Consider the following 23,390-nt stretch of genomic DNA (forward strand, 5'->3'; position numbering starts at 1 on the left):
AGCACTTGATATCAAAGACTGAACTGAAAGTGCATATTTGGAAGGGAAAAACAGGAAGCCTTACTTGTTTCTTTTCAGAAATTGTAGACACTGTAGATGTTCTCTGGAGAACAAGGTGCTAGGGTTGACACCAAAAATTGTGCAAGACCAGCAAAAGAAGGCAGAATACATTTACTCTTTAAGCAGTTCTAGAGTTCATCACAACTTCCAAGTACCCCTGGGGGAGGAGAGCAGCAAGAGCAAGGCTACAAACCCTTCTTTGCAGCAGCCCAGTGGGTCCCTGGTGTCCTTCTCCAACCTGCTGTTGTCAGAGCTCACCTACAGAGGGAAACTTCTGCCTCTTACTACACTTCTAGAATTAAGATGATTTTAAAAATGATTTTTTGACTGACTGCTTAGAACCAAGGTGGTGGTTTCTCCTCTGGATGGATCTGTCCCTATCTTTTCCTTGAAGATGCTGAAGCTATCTCACCTCCAAGCCCTGTTTGCCCATTCACCCCTCTCTGTAACAATCTGAACATGAGCTGTGGCTACAGGATGCACTCTCTAGAGATCATGAGGAGAGCACAAGGGTCGTAAGTGTTATCCTTCCCCTCCCATTAAAGAGAATGCCTGTTTGGTTTGTACACCTTAATTCTTTCAGAAGTATACAAAAAATTTCCCTCCATAGCAAGTTTTTTAGAAGCATTATTACAACAGCAGTTTTGAAAGGTGCAATCATTTCTTGAAAGTTTTTTCCAATGTGTTTTAAGTAACAAAAAGTTAAGCACCAAAGGAAGCTCTTGGTGAGAGGGGATCATTCAAGCATGAAAACTCATTTGAAAAATAATTACTGCAAGTCAAGTCAGTCCTATGTACTCACCAGAAGCTGTTAAATCCTACAAGTTAACAAAATAAATGAACAAACAAATCAGGTGGGAGAGGGAGCAATAAAAATAAAATGAAAAAGGAAGTATTTTAACAAAGACTCAATAGCAAAGTCAGGTAGGCAGCTGTTTCCGCACAACTGGATATAACATTGTGATATGGGATCTGGGGAACATTTCCTTCAGATTTTGAGAGCCTATTAGTGGCTTTAACTGTACTCTAAATAAGAAATCACCAGATCAACAAGCTGCATGCAGAGAGCAGCCCTGTGTTGTTTATGTTTATATTTAGGGGAAAGTCACTTGGCTCCACATCTTTGCTTTTCAGCATGACATTAGTAGGAAAAGATACTGCATCTAGAAAACTTTGTGACAGATCTCAGGCTAAAGTTTTCTGATTTTAAGCAACTTTTATCACATGGAAAAAACATCTGATGCAACTAGAAGTCACCATATGGTTGAATTGTAAAGTCTCTATAAACATGAGCCCTTTAGGGAGAGGGTTTTTATTATAATCATTTCCATTAGTTTCTTCTCCCTCCAGTTCACAAATTCTTGCCCTTTGACACGGCTGAGCTACCAGGAGTAACAATCAAACGCACAGCCCTAGCAAATAAACAGGAGCCTGTGGGATGGAAGGGCACAGGGCTGTGAAATATCAGGAAGCTGACAGGACCCATGATGACCTTATTCCCTGTGCCGGGGCCCATGCCCATCACTGAACACCGCTTGGTGCAAGCACAGCACAAGCCAGGTCACTGCTCTGTATGCGGCAATAACGAATAACAAGGATACCTGTTCTTACCGTACTTCTCTCTTAACCACTCTTCAGTGATTTTATTGTCCCCTATTACTTTGGTTGCTCAGGATTTCCTACAATCCCATTCCACACCTCACAGTCTATTTCTCCTAATTATTATTTCCATTTACCTTTGTTTTTCTAGCTTTTCCTGCCACATGGGATCAAACTCCCCTGCTGCTCTCCTATTGAGTGCAAGCCCAATGAGCTATACAAGTATATATTTCTATACCCAAGTAAATTATTAAATTCTAACAGGCTAACTAATATTAAGAAGAGTTTCATGTAATTTACTGGGCAGGGGTTAATTTCTGTGGTGCACTGACCCCCAGGATCTCATTTCATCATCTTCTCTGCATCCCACCAAGATGATGGGGATCTGGCAATAGCACATGTGCATATCCTGGTCTACAGATAACAGCGGGTTGATATTTGCTGCCTGTCACTGCCTTTATCTCACACTAAGGAGCTTTCACCTCAGGACTCAGGTAGCCCTATGAAAAACTGAATAAAAATACATTGCCTCTGATGAATCATATTGCCATCAGCCCCAGAAGTCCCTGGAAAATAATGATATTTTAATATTTATATGTGCCCTCTTGTGGAGATTCTAATATTAGATTTTCTTATTTTAAGGCTTAACCCAAAATCAGCTCTTCTGAGGGATGCTTCTTTTACCCTGGAAACCCAGACAAGAAACTTCCTTGCAGCAGCAATTCCTGGCTCCATCTCACACACACTTGCAAACACTTTGTGCTTCAGGTAATGCAAAAGAGAAGAGACAGGGCCACCACTGCTGACCGGTTGTGTGTTTGGGAAGGCCAAGTGGCACAAAGGCCAATTATTCCTCATTTGAGGTGCATGGACCCAAGTGGCTTAAGCTACCCAAGCCTGCCTGGACAGTCCTTAAACTATGCATCTTCTGAAAGAGAAACAGAAGAGCCTGCTGTGTTGCTAGCCCACCTCAGAGTCACTGCCTTTCTGCAGAGAAAACTGGAATTGAAGTCAAGTGTTCAAATCATACCCTAGTCAGATATGACTGAAATATGCTTATGACAAATTCAGGTGTTTCTCTGTAAGGTCCCATGGAGTTAAGAAGGGATTTCTGGTGTTTTGGGCACATTATGCCATACAATCCCCTTCATAAATATCCCTCAGGAGCTTAAGGATGAATTTCACAAGTCCCACTTCAGACAGAACACCCGAAAGTCCACGAGCTGTACCCAGTTGCTACTGACTTTACAATGCAGGCTCACCTGCATTGGTACCAGCACCCCAGCACAGGGGCCAACACCACAGCAAGGATACACAGAGGCAGCAGCTACTCCCAGCTTGCCTGTCACCTGCCCTGGATGAGACCCAGCAACCAGACCCTGGGCTGGGCTTCTGCTACCAGCAGCAGCAGACCTCGGAATCCATCTTCAAAAAGGGGCTTCCTTCCAGTCTCCTCAAGTATTTTCCTGTTGATATTTCCAGTCACAGACTGCCAACTTGCATTTGTTGTCCTCTTCCCACCCCTTTCTACCACCAGTGTAAGACGTTGAGCTATAACACTACTATGAGCTATTTAGAGTTGAATAATTAATCTTAGACTTTCAACGCTGCAGTTTTGGGTTCCTTAAATATTACCCTACATAATGCAAGAATATATATATATAAGCATTACACTAATACTGCAAACACAGGAAGGGGAAAAAGAAAACCCAGTAAGTGTTGCAATCTTCCACTGCAAATCTACGTTTACTGCACAACAGGAATTTTTAAAACTGAAAACCATTGTTAAGGGGTCAGAAATGCAAGTTGCTACACTACTTTGTATTAGCTGAAAATCCACTCCTATTTCAAAGGTTTTTTTTTTCAGAACAAATGAACCAGAAAAAGTTATTTTCCCACTTTTTCCTTTGAGCAATATGATATCACACTGCCATAATATTAGTCTTCATTCTATCCTTTCACTAACTGGACTTAGCATTTCTATTCTTGATAACCATGTTAACTGTGACTGGCTTATTTTGAGTAAATTGGCTGCGCCTAGTAAAGTTAAGAAAGAGGACACTTTTTAGAAACAGTCCATGTCAGACATTAATTATACTTCCATTTTAATTTTCCATTAGTTTTCCATTTGTTTTGCTCAATTTGAAAAAATAAATTCTTAAAGAAAAGAACACCCAAGTCCCAGTGTCCGAGTTATCCACAACACCTGGCTCCCAAAGTGATCTTGGTGACTGTTTTCCTCAGCTTAGATGTTTTTTTTTTTTTTTTAATCAGCCCAGAATCCAGCAGGAATATTGTCTTTTTAAGTTTTATTGTCTTTAAAAATCCTGAAAAAAGGTACTTCAGAAAAAAATTAGAAACTTCTGTGAAGTATTAGTCAAGCTAGTAGATGACAACAAATATTTTTACAAACATCTTTGAACCTCAAAGCTGCAATTTGCCTCTGAAATGGAGTACTTCCAAGTGCTTTATCATATCCCGCTTTCAGATATTGTTTTATTTGAGTGCAGCAGATGTTTTGCTTAAAATGGTGATTCCAGTCAGTCCTAAAATACCCTCCACTTTGTCCTTGAGCCTTGGTAATAAAACAACCTCTAGCCTTTAGACAGCATTATCTCCGGCTCAGGTTGGTAGTAAGTAAAACAAAATTGCTTAGAGCAATTCCCAAGGCAACCAGGGTTTTGCTAGGTTAACATGCTAGTTTCCTTGTAGCCTCTTGTGTAGATCCTTAGCAATACACTGCCAACATCTGGGAGCCACAGCTGCAGCCTCATGTACATAGAGTACATTAGTGCTCTTCCTTGCTTTTCTAAGGCACATCCCAGCTTTGCGTCCAAAGCCAGAGATACAATGGTTGCAAGGCACTACTTTAAAGGTGCCAGAGCTGCTACCACCATCTGCCTTTTTCTTTTCAGTTGCAGATTATTTGTTCTTCTGAGTTCTTGAAAGATCAGCTTCCATCTGCAGATGATTTTAATTGACTCTGTTCAAGTGCAAAATCTGTTTGTGATAATTCCAAAGTTAATTTTAAATTATCCTAAAGTGTCTGGGTCTGTAATAGGCTGCAATTTCCTCAGATTGAAATATATAATGGCAGTTTGTCCACATAAAGAGACAAGCAACTATGAAAACTATTGAAAAGCTCAGATGCCATCCAACTACCTAGGAATTAAGGAGTTTCTATCCATTTCAGTGATGCATACTGTTGATATATTTGCAAATACACTTTAATTAATAGTAATCAAAGTTTCCAAGTCTGAAGAAGTCTTACAGGATTCTTGAAGGCTTCTTAAAATATATTGCAATTAAATATATATTTGATATTCATGAGGCCTTTTCACGTGCTTCTGGATATAATCCACCTGAAAATTCACAAAGCACCGGCTTTATCAGTTACTCATTGTGATCATCCATTAACTTCTCAGTGAGAGTTCAAAAGCAAATAAGAGACACCTCAATTTTTTAAGATGTTCTCCAGTTTCAGTTCTGTACATTTGTCTGTTATGCTATTTAACTAGTAAAATTACATTCAGTTATTGCTATGGCTTTATTGTCCCTCTTTTTCAAGCTGCACACTTGGTACTGCAGGTGGCACCCTACGCCTAGTAAAGAAATCCATCACCTTCTGCACAGTCAGGCCTCATTGGTTTCCTTCCCAGCACAGTAGCTGCCTAAAGCCTGCATTTAATTCATTAAATAGCAAATAAGGATGCTTAGCTAAGAAAGAAGAATTTATTACAGACTTCTCACATGCAGCACTACTCTACAAGCTTCACTCATCTGAAGCAACATGCATTGAAATACTACCCTCAGTGTTACTCACTAGGTTGTAACAGCTGTACTCATTAGGCTAATAAAGCTGTAGCCTGTGAACTTGGAGTTGAGGATTTGGGAGCACCTAAACCTTCACATAAACATCCATGTTTTAAAAATATCCCTCCATATGGTTAGAGGGCAGATCACCTGCAGTTTAAATAAGGAGGCTACTTGGCAGGTCTCATGGGTAGGCAGAGTACTGCAGCATGCAGTACTTACCTGTGCATATAACAGTTCCCCAGCACCCCCTTTGCATGCCGATTTCCCATGTCTGCCAAGTCCAGAAAGATCATCTGCTTCCTTATATTTTATTTTCTATTTTGTGCTTACTTCAGCTGTTATATTGTCATCACTTTGGTGGAGACACCTTAATAAGTATTTGGAAAAAGCTTTACAGCAGTGGGATCCTGTTCCCTATCTATTCTAGGCATTATTGTGAAGCTAATCATGACAAGTTTATAAATAACAACCTCATTGGGAAAATAAGATGTTTCCATAACTTTTCTTTTTTGCTATTCCCCCCAAAAAAATAACATTCACAATGAGTCCATCTGAAGACCATTCTATACATAAAAGAAAATCTGAGGAAATAAAATTCCATATAAAAATGTGAGAATGCACTCTGGTAACATGTTATTCAGGGTCTAAAAAAAAAAAAGTCACACAGAAAATAAGCAGAAAGCATATGTATATGGCCGCAACACCTCCAGGAATCACAGCTATCAGATGACAAACAGCCGCTGAATAAGAACTTTGGGTGAGAATGAAGTTTATAAGCTACATGCAAAGGTATGAAGTCCCTTTTCTTTTTCTGAAAAGGGCATATTTCAATGAAAAGTAGCTATACCATTAACACACAGCAGCAAATGTATTTAAAGGAAGAGATGTGAAGGCTTCTGGAGCTATTAATTTGACAAGATGAAAAGTTTATCAACGGGTAACCCAATCTGGACACAGTAAGAGGCATGACAATGAGAAACTCACCCTCCCTATTTTAAATGAAGCATTTGGAGCTTTTGCAGACCAACCTTAAATTAAGTTCTAAGAAGAAAGCAGCAACTTATCCTATATAATATTATAGCTGTCAAAGCTTATCCATGTTTGTGGACATTGTGAGTAAATTTTTGAGAACACCCCTTTTATTCCAGCCTTATAATAAGTATCAAATGGAAAGCATAAAATTAAGCAAAAGACACTAACATGCTTAAATTTCACATTTGAATGAGAAACTATTACTAAGAAAATGCAAAGGAGGTAATTTCCCTGAAGTTACAGAAACATAGCAAGAGGCTCTAAGGTGGCAGCAGGTGAAGAATCACCCAGATTACAAATACAGTTTAAACATGACAGTTCTAAATAACATTAGGTGACAGTTTTCAGTTGACTTTCAGGAAAAAAAGAAGAGCCAGCAGCACATTTATCTTTCCTCTATAGCTATCAGTTTACTCTGGGGAAAACCAGAACCTTGCCAGGGCCCTGGATGTCCTAATAAACACCAGTTGCTGGGGAGACTAAAGCCAGAGTTTTTGAAAGAAATCATAGGTCTCCTACAAGTGTAAACCCAGTTGTCCTCATTGCATCAACCTCAAATTATGTTCCTTCTTGGAGATACTAAAAAGCCATCTGGACATGAATCTAGACAGCCAGGTCTAGGTAGACTAGCTTAAGCAAAGGGTTTTGTCAAGATGACCCCCGAAAGTCCTTTAACAACCTCAACCACTCTGTGAAACCAACTGGCAAACAGACTGCTTTTTACTTAATTTCTGTTTCATTCACAGAAAGAGTGAATGAAATCCTGTAACAAGACCTCTAGCATCACACCAATTTTCTTTGGGATGGCTGAGTTTACCTCCTCCAACAGGCAGAATTTTGGATGCAATGAAAACATCCAGGCACTCATACCACAGACTCCATCCTTTACCAATTTCAGTTCCCACCACTAAAGTAACCCAGCTCTTTCCCACACTTCTATAGCCTCCTTACACAATTACATGAGGCTTATACTCTTTTCATAAATAAAGACAGAGGTATTTGTGACAGACAGGTATTCCCAGCCAATTGCTACCAAAGGCAGACAGGTTTAGCTTTCTAAAAAATAAAATACAGTCTTGTCTATTCAACCATCTGCCAAACACAACCAATATCACTTGGAGTCCTTTCCACCATTAACCATATCAAGCCAGAAACCAACTGCTTCGAGCACTAACAGTCCCTGCAAATTCATCTAACTCTTCTACACTTCCACACTGAAATCTTATCACTCAGACACTGTTTATCACTAATCTGGTTCACACAACCCCAAAACCTTAGACAGAAACAAAAAAATTAACAACAACATATTTTTCTGCTCTAAATTACTTCAACAGAAACTCTACTACCTCAGCAGCTGGTAGGGCTACAAAATCAACCAGTATCCTAAGAGCCCACGCTTTTATAAGGAGGTACCCACCCTCAGATGGGAAGGGAGCCTCCAGTTAGGGCCCAGAGGGCACTAAATGGTTTTGATGGCCCTAACTGTGCTCACCTGCCCCCAGTCCCTGCCCATGAGTCTGGGGTGTCTATTTAAGGTCAGGGGCTATTTGACTTCCTTTGAGTTGTAGGCTTACTTGTTCTTAGGGTTGCCTGCGGGGATTTCTAAATTGGTGCTGGTTTTCTTGAATTGGTCTTGGATGTGACCTCTAATTTCACCTACTATTGTTCAGTGGGGTGTGGGAGAAGCCTGTGGCTGTCTTATTCTCTGCTTCTTCCCTGTTTAAGAGTTATTCCCTGTTGGTAAGACTTGTCTCTGGTTTAGGCTCATCCTTCAGTTCCTAGCTTGTTCCTATCACTGACTGATGAATTCTGTCATACGTTTCTTACAGACATTTGACTTAAGTGTTTGTCCTACGTATAGGCCAGAGACTGAAGCAAGTTTTAGAAACTGGTACTAGAGGTGGTATCTTTATGTGTGAGTTAATCTGTTGTAGGTCACTATGCATGCAAGGCATGTTCTCTGGTAGCTTCCCCCTCCCAAACCCATAGGTTCATGTATTGTGTACATGTGACTTACATGGTTGGCTCCCACCCCACAAGCGCTGCGTGGGGTGGTAGAAGGGTGGTACTTTACTCCTCTGTTGTGCCTGCTGTTGGGATTCTTCATGCCCTGTACTTAAAAAGGACTCTCTGAAAGGCCCATTCCCCAGACAGCAACATAATGCCAGTTCTTCCTTGTCCTGCATGTGACTTCCATGATTTACATGTCTGTGGCAGAGCCAAAGGCCAAACATCTGCTTACTGCTTTTTCACTTAACACAAGGAAGCTGAGAGGTTTGCCTGTGGAAAGGCAGGGGATAAAATTTTAGGTACAAACTGCAAATACCACAAGATATCCCACTTGGCTGGCAGTGTTGCTGTGGGAGGCTGCAACTAAGAACATAAATGTGCTGTGCATGGGGCAGGAACTGGCTTATCATTTGATCTTAACACTTATTTCCAGAAGATGTCAGTCAAAGAAAATATTACAATGTTGTTTTTTGTGTTACTTTAATTGGAACAGGTTGAGATGTGGAGCTGCTTGTTCCCACCCATGAAGAACAAAGATTTAAGAAGACAAAGGGGGGTGATTTAAGAGATGGGGGAAAGCATAAGAATGTAAAAACTGGGCTTACATCAATATTTTAAAGTACGGAAAAAGGTAGTAAAGCAAATACTAGTTTTCTTCATTACATTCCTCGTGGTTTATGACTGTTAAGCTTCAGTTAATTAACATACCTAAGCAAAGATGTAATGTAAATACATTGTTAGTATTTTAAGTAGAAATTGCAAACAAGAAAATTGCTACTATTTGTGTAACTAAGTTTATTTTACCCAAAACATTTACATATTTATTATAACCTTGCACTCTGAGACCAGTGAATTCTCACGTATCAACTCCAAGTGACACAAAAGAATTAATTTCTGTCAGTGGCAATCTGGAACACCAAATTCATTAAGTAATGTTAGTGCCAGCATTTTTAGTACCCTTAACTCCGTGGTAATTAATTGCAATGCTAACTTGACCTAATAGCACAATTGCGAATGTGCTGGATATTCCACACATTTTTTTTCTTCCAGCACTCAAATACTTGTGGTTTTTCTTCAGAATGTCCTGGAACAAACATCTGTGGCATGTCTAGACCAGCACTTAGCATTGAGTTCAGTTAACTCAAGTTAATTGGTAATCAATTAACTGGAGGTAAAATAGGACCAAACCCTTCACTCCAGGCATACTGCAATCCATCAGTCAACAGAAAAAGTCCTGCAGCCTGACTTGACATGACCCTCATCATTTCTATTTAAAGCGTAAGGTTCACTGAAAAACATTAGCATTTGTAAGTCAGTAGCAAAGAAGTTATAACAGTCCAGCATCTGTCTGTGAGCACAGACTGTCTCGAGGAGTAACTTTCTCCAGCTATAATGATTTCCAGGGTGTAAAACCAACATTATTGTATGCAACTGGTCTGAAGAAATAACATGGTGGAGATGCATGTGGGGCTCATAACTGTTTGTGAATGCACTGTATGGGAGCTAGCGCCCGATGCTGATGGTGGTGTTTGGCATCTTGGCTGGAAGTTCTGCTTCCCCAGCTGAGTGGTATGAAGGGCTGGAGGGCTCAGCAGTAGCTGGGGGGTATCACCAACTGTCAGGTGGTTGCTGTTGGGGGCCAGCTAGCCATAAACAAGGTTCAAAGATCTCACTAGAAATAGCTCTCGATACTTGGACTGTCAGTGTTTGTTTAATTAAGACCAGTGAAAGCGATCTTCAGAACTCATGGTCTCTGACTAATACCCCCCAGCAGAGAGGCACATCAACTACTGCAACTGCACTGGCTTTTTCTTCTGTAATACCACATTGTTTCCTGGCATTCATTCTGTCGTGTGTTCCTCAGCGGGTCCTCTGGTGTTCAGAAAAAGGTTTTCAATTGAGAAGGGACTGTAGTTCAGTAGTATTTTTGTTTATGCGTACCAAGTGTGCTAAGAACCCAGATCTTTGCTTTTTCTCTTACACTGATAATGAGGTGTGCTAATCCCAGTGACAAGATGCTGCCTGATCATCTTGTGGAATCACTAATCCAAGGGCTGTGTTCACAGAAATGGTAACAGTGCTGTTTACATACTATACACAGAAGTACAGGGTCTCTGCAGGTCTAGCAATGTGAAAGACTTTTTTTGAAGATTGAGGTGGTCATTACAGCAGAAATGGAATAACTACACTGGTGTGAGTCTTCTCAGCAGTACTACAGCTGCATACACAGATCTATCCACTTATGCTGCTGCAATGATCTTGTTTGAAAAGCAAAAGGTTGCATGCAAGTATCCCTGTGCATAATAGCTACATCTTTTGACTTTAGAGACTACCTGATTTATTTTTAGCACTAAAATCTGTTCTCCAATCACTTTGACAGGTTCTCAAATCAGTGTTTACACGGAGAGGCAAAGATACGCATCCAGTATTGGAAAACCTATACAAGTTTCCACGTTCAAGCTATGTACAGCAGTTAGGTTTTTTTTATCCTTTGGTACCCTGAACATGATACAGCCACTAGAAGAAATATGTACAGCTCAATTTCCATTAGCTCTTCAGTAGCAAGCTTCAGCTAGGCACCAGCTTTAGTTCTAAGCGATAACGTGGTGGCTCCTCATGCTTCAGTTATTTGCCAGATCTCATTGCATTGTTTTGCTAATGCATTCAGCTTTGCCTTTCTCTCTGCACAGGGAGAGCTGGGGTTGTCTTGCTAATTTCCTGACCCACTGGATCCTCAAGCTGTTTTCTGAATAACTGCTGGAGGTGCAACAGCAGTTGGTAGTGGCCGAGGTTGTCAAGCCTGAGGTCAAGCTTGGAGAACTATATTTAGATACTTCAACAGGTGGCCTGATGTACGAAAGTGCTGAGCCTGCAAGCTCCTGTTCAGCTACTTAGATACTGAAATCCACAGACCAGCTGAGAGAGGTCAGGACCCCTCAATGTCCAGACATGCACTAAGTGCCTGAGTCTGATCACAGGAACATAGCACAGAGTCTTTTCTTCATATTCTGCCTACTGGGTATTTAGGCTTAGAAGCAGTTTTAGCTATATGGTCATTATTTACTTTATTGTTGCAGAAAAGCTGATGCCTGACATTCTCCATCAGTTCCATCTTCCTCATGCAAGCACTGAGTCAGTTTGGTGGCCAGATCCCACTGTTAATACCCCAGGGGCACCAGCTGTTTTCACCTCTCCTTTAGAAAATAATCAAATAATAAAATTCAGAGTTGATCTCTACTCAGTCTGTGTCTCCTGGTCAAAAGATAAGATACCTTAGTTTTACTCCATGCAAAACAATTTCTGACCCCTGCTGGGATGGCTGATGGATTACTGCTCACCCCCCTACAGGTTTTGAAGTCTGGGCATCTATTTCTGCTCACAGTGGACTGAACACAACTCTTTGGAAGAATATCACGGAATGAGAGTTTCTCCAGCCACACAAATTCTGATGATCAAAGTATTCTTTATCTTTACATAATTTTCATATGCGATGTGACAAAATACTCCTTTTAAACTGCTGTTAGCCCTGACACATCTGCATGAGATGTTTCCATGTATCTGAAATGGCATATTTTAATGACATCAATGTTCTTCAAAAAAACAATAATCAAGCTTCTCGACGAATTCCTGAGTGTTTGAATGAATCTGATTTTAGTCTGTTATTGTTTTCCTCATGAATGTTACATATAAAAATGCTTTTTGATACATAATACAGCTGTTGAAAGCTTAGTGATTTTTGGCATGTGTCAATTTAAGCCGTTATACCTTGCAGACTGTTCATAACTCCTAGACAAAAGCTAAATACTACTTTATCCAGATTTCTTAGATGTGGCCATTGCTTGGATCAGAAACTCCCTTGTTTGGTCTAGAGGCAGATCTGAATGGGGACCAATCCAGCACAAATCAGTGCTGCCCAGATTCTGAAATCAAATGAACAACAGACTTTGGCTGTAGTGAATAATTAAACAAATGAGCCTAATGTTCCCCGCCAGTGTTGGTTTTGGCTTATTAATTGTGTGTGTGTGCGATCCCATGACCCATATTTCACTGCAAGGAGCAACACTCTTGCTGGCAGTGTGTAGGGCTGCCTCCCCAGGAATGGGCTGCCTGCTGCTTTGTTCTCCCCTGAACAAACACCCCATTCCTACTGTATTTAGTTTAACACTCCCATATAAGCAGGCTCAGGATTAGACCTTCTGTTTTCAAGGCTAGCTTTAAACCAAGTTTGTTTTCTCTGCTTAATCCAGATTAATACGAGATTTGCATTTTGTGTCATTCCTCATTAGCTACAAAGCCCATTAGGATGTATTGCTTGCTGTGTGATTGCACAGATCCCACAACGATACTCTCTGATCATGGGCTCAGATATAAGGATATTCTTTATGATTAAGCACCATGGATTTTCTAATTGTTTTAATACAATGCCTCTGCTTTCTCATACTTTTACATTCAGTTGACAGCTTGGCTCCTTAGCTTCATGGGTATTAGCTGCCTTTAACCTTGCTTTACTTTCAGAGACAGCAGGTAGGGCAAGCGTAAGAATTTATCTGTCCCAGAACAATCATATTCATACTCTGCTATTACTCTTGATTTGCATCACTTTTATATGAATATTCAAGCTTTTTTTTTGCTTTGCTTCAGTTTTGTAACAAAGTAATTCTCAGCAGGTTTGCACAAGCTCCTATTTTTTCCCTTCGGGGCTTAACTCTGCTGTCATGGAATCTGCATGGAATCATGACTGCAGATATCCTTCCAACATGGAGCTGAGATTCTGCCCTAAGAAAAGAAGGAAAATTCTCACCTATCCAACACTGAAAAAACTTTTTTTTTTGGGGGGGGGCAGGGGTGGTTGGTGCTGGGGAAGAAATATGGCCATGTCAAGGAGGGTATTCCAGTATTCCAAACTGGTTTTGATTAATAAAACGTGAATGACGGACTGTCTATTGACTTGAATACCACAAAACACTGGTTCATTGTTGCAGGTATCAGTCACCAACCCAATACTTTCCCCTTGTGTAACATACTAAGCCATATTAAATCTGTACACTGTGCAAGTATCATACTTCATCTGGGAATATCCAGAGATGTTCTGACTGCAGCAGCATACTGCACTGAGGGTGCAGATGTTGGGGCAGTATTTATGGCTATCGCAGTGCTGAACGTGAGTAGTTTCGTGCTGACCGATAGACTGAGTTCATCAGCCTAAGTCATGTATCCTGCTGGGAATCAGGACTATCCCTGTCTTTATCTATGTCTTAGCTGAACTTCATTGCTGGCTTTTCCTTTAACAGGAAAGCTGTCTGTGATCCTCCTCAGCCATATGTGCTTCATCTGTGATCTCACAGACTTACTCTGGCTGCAGCCTCATTAACTTCCAATGCTCACAGCCTCACATGCGTTTACTTGGGGGGCTCAAAAGGAGAGGTAGGGCAAGGTCATTTTCTCAATCTTGATTACATGGTTTAGCAGGAGCTGCATAAGTCTATTTGAACACAGTGACCTTGAGCAAAAACTCCCTTATCTCAGCAGAGATCTACAGGTTATTTGCACTGTTCAGCAGCCAATGAAGGGAAAATCAAAAGTTAAGAAATTAAACCTAAAAGCTTTTCATAGAGATAAGATTGAGAATTACCCTTCTACAGCGAAGGATTAACAAGCAGAGGGCAGTATGCTGACGTAAATGAGTTTCCAACCAGAGGACATTTTCAACATTAATAATAAAATATTAAAAAAAAAAATGTTTCATGACAATAAAATGTCCTCCTGAATTAGGTGTGTCCATTTGTACCCCTTGCCTCAAATGCCAGCAGATTGCACTTACTGGCTGAGGACCAGCCAAGCAGCATTACATATTGGAGGTTTGTTTTGGGGTACTTTTGGAAGGGTGGAAAGGGGGAAGCAGTGTCACATTGAACCATAGGTTTTAATGCCTTCTGGCTGAACAGTTCAAGTGGTAAACTGGATTTGCTAGTACCCAGGGGAGTTTTACGAATAGCATGAACTAAACAAACAGCTCCATTAGGGGCTGCCTTTCTCTCGATTAAAAGTGCTGTGACTATATGATAAAAGCCAGACATTAATTTCAAAGTGAGATAACCTCTGTTTGTAAATGCTCAGATGAGTTGGATTTTGCTATCACTCTTCCTTGTTAAAAGTTAAATTTTATCATTGCTAATACTACAAACATTGCCTCCACGTTTAGCTCAAAGCCTGTGTAGTCTACTGGGACAAAAGACTTGTCACACGAATAGAGTAGTCCCAAGTTTTGGGCCCAGAGCATACCAGAAGCTTTCTGATATTGAGTTCCTGCTCGTGTCAAGAAGGCAGATGTGCCACCTTCTACCCTAGACGAGGGTGGCAGAGTGAAGAGCCTGTTGGGGAAGAAGCTGTTGCTTGTGACCATCTGGCACTGCCATTGCCTCAAGGAGACACACAAGCAACCTCTGTGATGGCTTGCTGGTTAGTTTTCTTTTTCTTTGCCACTTCGAAGAAGTCCAAAGGACTGAGTTGAAAAGTAAAATCAGAAGGCAAACTCCATAGCTGACTGGTCTCAAGTGGCACACGTCTGAGTATCAGGCCTACTAGCTTTAACCAGTTCAACAGGTTTCTATACATTCGGAGTACACAGGGACACCTTCCTGTTTCTTCAAGGAAAGAGAAATGGACATTTTCTGAGTTGCAAGCCACAACCTCAGGATACAGCCTAGGTAGAAGACATTTTAAATTCGCAAAACAGAAAACAGCTGGCTGGCCTGAAGGCAACAGCATTCTTGTGCTATTCATCCCTCAAGCAGGAAATTTTAACTAAGAATCCTAGTGAGGAATTATTTTGCAGGTCTTCAAAAAGCCAATGCTCAAAATGGCCACCTGCAGCCCAAGTGACACATTAAATTGCTCCCATAAGCATGGGATATGCATGAGTTCTCTGTTTGCCTATGCATACAAATATTTATGATCACATTTATGTGCACATTGATGTACACAAGAGAGATGAGGTAAGACCAGTCTTTCCAACAAATTATCCAGAAAACCTAAAATATGCAATGTGTATCTGCTATACATTGGAAGAGGTTCTATTATGTTCTATAGGAACTGTGTCCATTCCAGGAACATATCATGATTTGACTCTGAAGAGTTAGATGAAACTCCTGCTCTGTGTACACCAGGGGCTGGAAAGGCAAAAAATTAATAAATAACATTTGGATGCATAAACAATGGGATGGAAAGTAATACAGAAAACATTACAATGGCTTTATGGAGACTGTTTCTTTTTACTCTTACAGTTCTCTGTCCAATTTTTGTCTTTCCACTCCCCAAAATATAAGCCAAACCTACAGCATGTTCAGAGATAGACTAAAAAAACAGCAGAGGAATGTAAAGCTTCTACTTGAAGAGAGGAATAAAATTTGTTTATTTTACAAAGGAAGTGAATAAACATGAAGATGATAGAACTATTGAAAACAATGAATACTGTAAAAAAGGAAAAATATTAATGTATATGTAGTTGTCTTACAATGCAAGATTTAAAAAAAATAAAAAATAGGTGAGTCCCAAAATTATATTTAGCTTGTGGTATTCATTGCTGTGAGACCACAGGGAGGTCACATGTATCCCGGTATTCAAGAAAGGAAGGAGTGATTACACTCATATAAGAACATAGGGACTTAGAAAACTGTATTGAAGAAGAGCATTTAAAACTAAAGCTGTTGTGGAGAACACAAAAACATTTTCTAAATTGTTTGTATCATTAAAATAATATGTACAAATTATCTTGCCTTTTCCTATGATGAATTTTCTCGCTCTTCACGCTGGAGTAGGTGATATTGGTAACTAGGCCTAATATTCTTCTGACATAACTGTCCACAGAAAGCTGTTTATTACCTTGTGTTTTTGTAAACATGCAAATATGTAAACATTTAGTACCATGTAATTTTGCATTGGGTATGCTTATATCAGCATAGGACCCCTTATGTCAACATAAATGATGCTGTATTATGTACAGTCACTTCACATGTTTATAGAAGTTGATAGGAATTTTTTTTTCAAGGAGTTTTTTTCAAACCACAAATATTTATTCTTGGTCCACGCTTGGAATACACGTGTTGGATGTGTATACACTGAGTGGGGAAAGCAAATTTTAATTAGCATCTTACTTAGCAGCTAATTAATCTAAGGTGTAAAAACCCAACTACGAAGATGAGTTTTAAATGCCGTAGAAGCTCACTTTGTTGATAAACTGTCAAGCACACCTTCAAGCATTTGTGGTCTTCTCCCATAAACACTTTTACCCTTGAAACACATTTGTTTCAACCTTCCAAATTTCTAGATCTACTTGCATGAAATGAGCATCTCCAATGCAAAGTGGATACCCAAAATGCAAAATGGCAAACTGGCTTTTCTCCTTCAAAGTTTATTTTATACAAATCACAAAGGCAAAACTCAGTACTGCCTTAGGAGATATAAAGTGAGGTGATAAGTATTACTTAATTGGTGGGTTAATGTTGATGGTAAGATATAAATTAAAGCAAATTTCAGGTGCCCAGATTTCAAACTAAAGTGCGCTGCTTCCCTCAAGGGAAGGATGTTCTTACTTTCATTAGAAAATACTTTAGAAAATGAACTGTGCCTTGATAGTTTTTCAGAAGTCCTCAGTTATGGTGATGTGCCAACAAATGGCTACCACGTTCTTGGCTGTTGCCCACTGGCATTTGCTTCTATTCGACTGTAAAAGCAATAAAGGTCACCACAGCTACAGCATGTCTGTGAGCAGGTTGCATTGTCACCATTTCCTTCTTGTTAGTCCTTTGACAGTTTAACAATAGAAGGTTTCTGTACAAATGGGTGTGAAACATGAGCTTTTTGGCTGAGAAGAAAATTAATGAAAGAGCAGTGACATAAATTGCATCTGAAAATATAATTTGTTTGCTAAATAATATAGGCCTTGCTAGTCCTTAGCTCACTGCATACACTGCTGGATGTAATCCATGGCAGTGTATTCACATTTCCGAAGAAAGGCTGATCAGCTGAATTTTATGGTGAAATATCACACTAACAGGATATCATTATCTTTGATAAAATCGGTGTCAATTTATATCAAAAGTATAAGCAGAAATTTGTGCTTATCTGCTGTTTATGAGGGTTTGGGGTTTTTTTTTTTTTTTTCATTCCCTCTGAGCATGATCTGCAGGATCTGAGGTCTCTCCTGTGCACCTCACTCTCTGCCTTGCCATACTCTTCAAGCTGTGCAAACTCCTCCCTCTCATCCTAACCAGCCACTTCCATGAAAGGAACAGCATTCATGTCCCCTACAGGAATCCACGCAGCTTTTGCTTTTTAAAAGGAGATTAATGAAAAGTGGACAGAAAATCTATGAAAGACACATCACAGTAATGAAAGGAGGACTTTGATTTGAAGCTCAGTTTTCTGTCTGATTTTAATGGCCAGCTCTGGAGAATCAGTCATTGTTTCAAAAATCATGTATGGTTATAGTCCGATAACATTACGAATGGTAAAAGATCCTGCAAGCAGAAATAGCTCTTCTGTGATGCCTGGTGTCCTCCGCAAACCCCAGGACACCTATGTCCTCAGACACCTTAGGCATGTTTGTGACCTCACTGACACAATGGGCTAGAGAGCTAGAGCTGGAATTTGATAAAGCACGGATGGTCCTTGGTTGGAAGTTTAATGTGTAGGGTTATTAAGAGTAAACAGCAGGAAGCATGCCCTTTAGAATGAGAGAAGACTGGTTTATACAGGCTCACCTCTTACTTGCTGAGGCACTTAAAAGTGAATGAATCCAGTGGCTTAAGGGCTGGCACGAGAGATCTCATGATTTAGCCCTGTAAAGGCTGCCACAGTAAAATTCCATTGCAACTCTAAAGTCAGCCCTGCAACTTTTTCAGAGTCTGACTGTGCATGTTTCCTCTTCCTCTGCACAGCCTGGTGTTGGCTATAGAACATCTATCCAAGCTAAGCTGAGGTCACTGTCAGCTGTGCTCTTAACACTTAGTATTCTTAGAGGTTTCAATTATCTGGTTGTAGGAAGCTTGGACTTGCACAGCCAACAGTGGTGGTTACTTTTGACTTTATTTCATGTCTGGTAACACTACATCCATAAAATGGGGGTAAAATGACTTCCTCCCCACAGAGGAGCATTGTGACAATAAATTAATAAATAGTTGTGAAGCATTCATCTGTTACAGTACTGAGCACTGGTGGAAATCTCCTGAGGAAATTAGTTCTGTCATCAGAACAGGGTTTAAGTAGCATGCAATGGATATGGCAGGAGGCCTTGAGCATTAAACGGTGAAGGTGAAATAAAATAACTGTGGCATGAATTAAGTCCCCTTGCCTTTGCGCCGACGGAGGCAGGAGTTCTCTAAGAGACTGCAAGTGTGCTTGTGAAACCAAAGACTGTATTGAATAGCACTGTGCTGGGTGCACGTGATAGAAACCTCACTTTTCCACCGTTTCACCAGTGGCTACGTCTTTAGGACCTGGCTGCCTTAGGGGAAGACCTCGCACAGAAGAAGGTAAACTCTGTAGGACAACTGTCAGAGTATCTAATGTTCCTAGGGTGGTATGACCATAGATCTAAGGATTGATTTTCACAGATCTGTGCAGGATCTTTGCACGCTGAAGGATCTGGGAATTGTGCACCTCAAACTCACCTTCACTACCAAACTACAGCATTAGCCAGTGTCAGCAGCATACTATATTACTTCACATACAGTATTTACCAGCCACCAAAGAGAACAATTTTCAGTAAGAAAAAATTTGAATGTGTGATTCCCCAATTAAGTTTTGATTCAGACCACTGACAATCTTGGGGGCCATCACAAGTCCTTAGCTCCCAAAGTAAAAGTTTCCTGTCAAGGTAGGCTCTTCTGTGGACATTTTCTACTATCCAATCATGTGATATGCAGTTCCGTTCCTATTGCAAACAGTAGAAAACCACTTTTGTAAACAAAAATTTTGTATTAGAACTGTATTCTTGATCTGCCAGCTCCTCAGTTTCCCCATCTCTGGGGCAGGAATAAGCAGGCAATATTTAATGGCAGCAAAGAGCTTTGAGATCCTTGGATGAAAGAGGCTGAAATCCACATTGTTATTCTTGGTCTCGTGACAGACTGGATTTCACTTGCACACCATTATTTTGAGAAGTGTGTTAGGCTATTTGCCTGTCCACGCTAACAATGAAGATAAATCACGCTCCACACTTCACTATGAGAACGAAGCGTTATTTACAGGTTATAGTGTGGATAAGGCAGAAATACTGTTCCCATCACTACAGTAAAGGATCTGTCAGCACTTTCATTACCACACTTTAATTCCAGTGGTTTGCAAGCCCATTTTGATTACTGTTACCAACAGACTGCTATTTTTCAGCTTTATTAATGTTAAATAAATAAATCATGGAAGGTAAAATTGCTTTTGTTCTCCCATAACTGAAATTGGCTTGAAGTTGAAAGAATGAAATTTGGAAAGCACTTCAAGTTGTCTGACAGAGAGGGATAAAGAAGATAAAGGATGGGCCACTTCACATGCTTACACTGTAATTTCACAATCATGCATCTAGATTTGTATTGACATGATGTTATAAAGGAAAAAACTAATAATCCTGTGGAGCTATTCCAATTGCTCCAGTACATAGTATAATTTTTTAAAACTGCTTAAATACATATTTACGTTGTGTCTGGGTGGTCCTTGGGTTAGAGAATATGCTTTCAATAACTTTCCATCAAAAATAAATTTTTTATTTTTTAATAAAAAAGGGGAAATTAAAGACAAAAAATATGTTATTTCAACATTCAGGTTTCAACAATTATAAAATTCAAATTTAAGCTTGACACAGCATCTGAACTCCTTCAACAATGTATTTTTAACTAATGCCAATAATGGGATGAGTTAAGAAGAATAAATCAACCTTAAATGAAAACTCCTGAGTTATGTTTCATTCCTGGAAAATGCGTGTGTGTGAAGGATTCCCCCCCCCCCCTTATTTTTTTTTTTAATAAAAAGAACTTAGGAGCTGAAAACTGTGAACTTTACTTGATTGTGCACAGGCTTTGAATTTTGGAAAGGGCTTGTGGGATGGACTCAAGGATCCTAAGGTCAGGAAGTAACGCAGCCCATCTCAGTTGCCTACCCCAGGAAGGGGACTCACTACTCTATGATACGACTGAAGGCAGAAGGACAACAGCCTGGATTCCCAGAGCCCCTGAATGCTGATTTTGCTCAGTGTGACTGAGGAAAATGCTCTCTCTCACCCTGAGAAGGCCTCACCTTCTGTGAGGAGGAATGGGGTAGGACAACCACACATACTGCTCTTGTCATGTCTCTGATTGTCTTTCCAGATGCAATGCCCGTAGTGCCTCATGCTGTGTACCTCTGACAGGCAGTATCTGGCTGTTTGCTTGAATTTTACTGTGTGTTAAGGTCTTTAGAAAGCCATCAATGTTCACTTAGAAGGCTGCAGGGTGACAGCAAGAAGGCAAGTTGCCCAATTGCCTTGTTTTAGCTGCTGCACTGAATAAATAAAACTTTGCAAGAGATAGGTGAGAAGAGGGAAATGGAGAGGGAGAAGGGAGAAGGAAAAGAAGAATAAGAGGGAAAGAGAAAGGAGAGGGAAAGGGAGAGGGGAGTGCTGCTGAGAAATGGCGTGACACAACCCATAGGCCCTTTTTTTGGGTCAGAGCTGAGGGAAAAAAAGAAAGGAGTGGATAAAAGACTGGCAGTGAAATGTCTGAAATGGCAGGATAGCTTCAGAGTTTTAAAATCCATCTTGGCTTTAGCAGTCCTTATGTTAGATGCTCCTTTCTGAAAATATGCTTAACTGCTGGCCAAACTGAATAATGACAAATTAGTCCCCAGAATAACAGAAACAGAAGGACAGATCACGTGTGGACAGAAATCCCCTTTTTCTCCCAGCGCTGACCAATACTCCCATACCAGTAATCATTTTGGGAGGAAACAGTTGCTTCATGCCAACACTACGATCTAGAGGTCATGCTTTCTTGCTTAAGACACATATCTGTGATAAATCCCCTGTTTCTCACAGTGCTACAGCTCCTGTCCCACAGCCCTCTCTGTGAAGGATCAAAGGACAGGCAATCATGAACCCTGTAAAGTATGGCACATGCTCTTGGGCAGATAGATGCTCAGCTTGTGGAAATTCAGCCATGCCCCCAGAACAGTGAGACCCTTCATTCTCTGTATTTCACCTGTAACTTATTTCATGGTCCCTCTCCTACCCCCCCTCATTCCCCTAAGACTGCACCAGGGCACGTGCACCCCCAATTCCCACAGGTGGGGTTGCAGACCTGGCAGCACAGTACCTATTCAACTCGGACAGCGCAATGCTGGGGTCTGTGCCTGCCCCTATGCTTCATCCCGATCTTCCCCTGTGAGGAGAGAGCAGGCCTAAGGCAAAAGGACAGCAGGGTGTGAGACCTGGCAGCTCCTGGTGCGTCCTGCCCAGAACAGAGATACCGTTTAGGCCCGAAGTGCTGGAAAGCCAAAAGGACTCTGAGTTCATACAACCATAATGGCAAAGAGGGTTTTGTACAGATACAGAGAAACCCACCTAATAATCCTGGTGGAAAGCCCAGGTTTCAGGTCAGCTTCTAATCATTCGGGTTTTTTTAAGCTTCCTTTTTAAACTGTGTAAATATTACACTAAAGATTTAGAACACCTGGGGTGCCTGTGACAGCAAGGTACAAGCATACTGCTAAAGGAGGGGACTGACCCTGCGCGTCCCCTCCGCGCTGTAAGAGGCTGACCGCCGCAGCCCCTCTCCCCCCCCAGCAGCCGTTATTCCGCCCTAAAGCGAACATCTCAGCCCGCAGAGGGAAGGGGAGAGGCGCTGCGCGGGGACATGCTGCCTTCCCTCTTCACCGCCGCTGTAGAAGAGGTTAACGGTCCGGCCTGCTGAGGATCCCCGGCGCACCCTCCTTGCCGCCCGGTGCCGGGAGGTCTCCTCAGGCCGGGGGTAGAGGGGAACCGCCTGCGCGCCCTTGGGGGCGGTGCCGCCGCCTGTGGCCGCGGGGGGGCGCTGGCGGCCTCCGCCCGGTGCCGCCGGTGTGCGTGTCCCTGCCGCAGCAGTCCCGCTGCCCGCTCGGCGCGCAGCGGCCGGGCATGGAGGAGCTGCTGCTGCCGCCGCCGCTGTTCTGCCCGCGCCCGGCGGCTCCGGCGCCGCCTCCTTCTTCTTCGGCCTGAAGCGTGCCCGCACTCGTGGATCCCGGCGGGGAAGGGGCTATGGGCCGCCTCCCTGAGGCTCGGCGGCAGTGAGGCGGCTGGCGCTCGCTGGGTAGCCGGTAGGCTGCCGACCGGCGGGCCAGCCAGGCTGCTGCTGCTGCTGCGGCTGGGAGGGAACGAGTGCCGCTTGCAGCCGGCGGCGAGCAGCACCTCGGTGTCGGTGACTTGGGGGTGCCGGTCCCCCCGCCCGCGCCCCCGCCGCGGCGGTGGATGGATGCGCCATGGCCACGCTGGTGTGCCGGGTGCAGCTGCTGGATGACACAGACCCCTTCAACAGCACCAACTTCCCCGAGCCCACCCGGCCTCCGCTGTACACGTTCCGGGAGGACATCCCGCTCGCCACACAGCTGGCCGGGGTGCACCGCCTCCTCCGCGCCCCGCAGAAGGTACCGCGGGAGGGGAGAGAAGGGGGTATGTGTGGGGGGCACCGGGCGAAGGGCAGCGGCTTATCCGCGGGAGCCCGGCTGCGGTGAGGACGGGCCTCGGACCTTGTGCGGAGGCAGCCGGAGCTCCGCAGCCCGGCGGGGCAGTGCGGGAAGGGCGCCCGGCGGAGAGGCTGCCCTGCCTGTCCCCGTGTCCCACTGGCTCCTGCCCCACCGGCGCTAACCCTCGGTCC

The 23,390-nt window shown here is 42.2% G+C and overlaps 1 protein-coding gene and 1 long non-coding RNA gene across 8 annotated transcripts in view; both read left to right on the plus strand.

The window, feature by feature from the left end:
- Positions 1–8,089: 8,089 nt before the first annotated feature.
- LOC136009305 (uncharacterized) lies at positions 8,090–11,048 on the plus strand. Of its 2 annotated transcripts, none has more exons than XR_010610477.1 (4): positions 8,090–8,247; positions 8,337–8,422; positions 9,011–9,148; positions 10,898–11,048. It is a non-coding gene; the product is annotated as an uncharacterized LOC136009305 (long non-coding RNA). The 2 variants fall into 2 exon arrangements; XR_010610478.1 differs by having other exon boundaries at positions 8,337–8,407.
- Positions 11,049–22,657: 11,609 nt separating this feature from the next.
- FHOD3 (formin homology 2 domain containing 3) overlaps positions 22,658–23,390 on the plus strand; it is a 379,358-nt gene continuing 378,625 nt past the window's right edge. For all 6 annotated transcript variants that reach the window (XM_065667731.1, XM_065667733.1, XM_065667735.1 and 3 more), the window contains exon 1: positions 22,658–23,160. In XM_065667731.1, coding sequence (XP_065523803.1) covers positions 22,996–23,160 — 165 coding nt within the window. In that variant the 5' untranslated portion in view covers positions 22,658–22,995. The remainder of the gene's footprint in view (positions 23,161–23,390) is intronic.

Source organism: Lathamus discolor, chromosome 2 (assembly GCF_037157495.1).
Source record: "Lathamus discolor isolate bLatDis1 chromosome 2, bLatDis1.hap1, whole genome shotgun sequence".
Taxonomy (NCBI): Eukaryota; Metazoa; Chordata; class Aves; order Psittaciformes; family Psittacidae; genus Lathamus; species Lathamus discolor.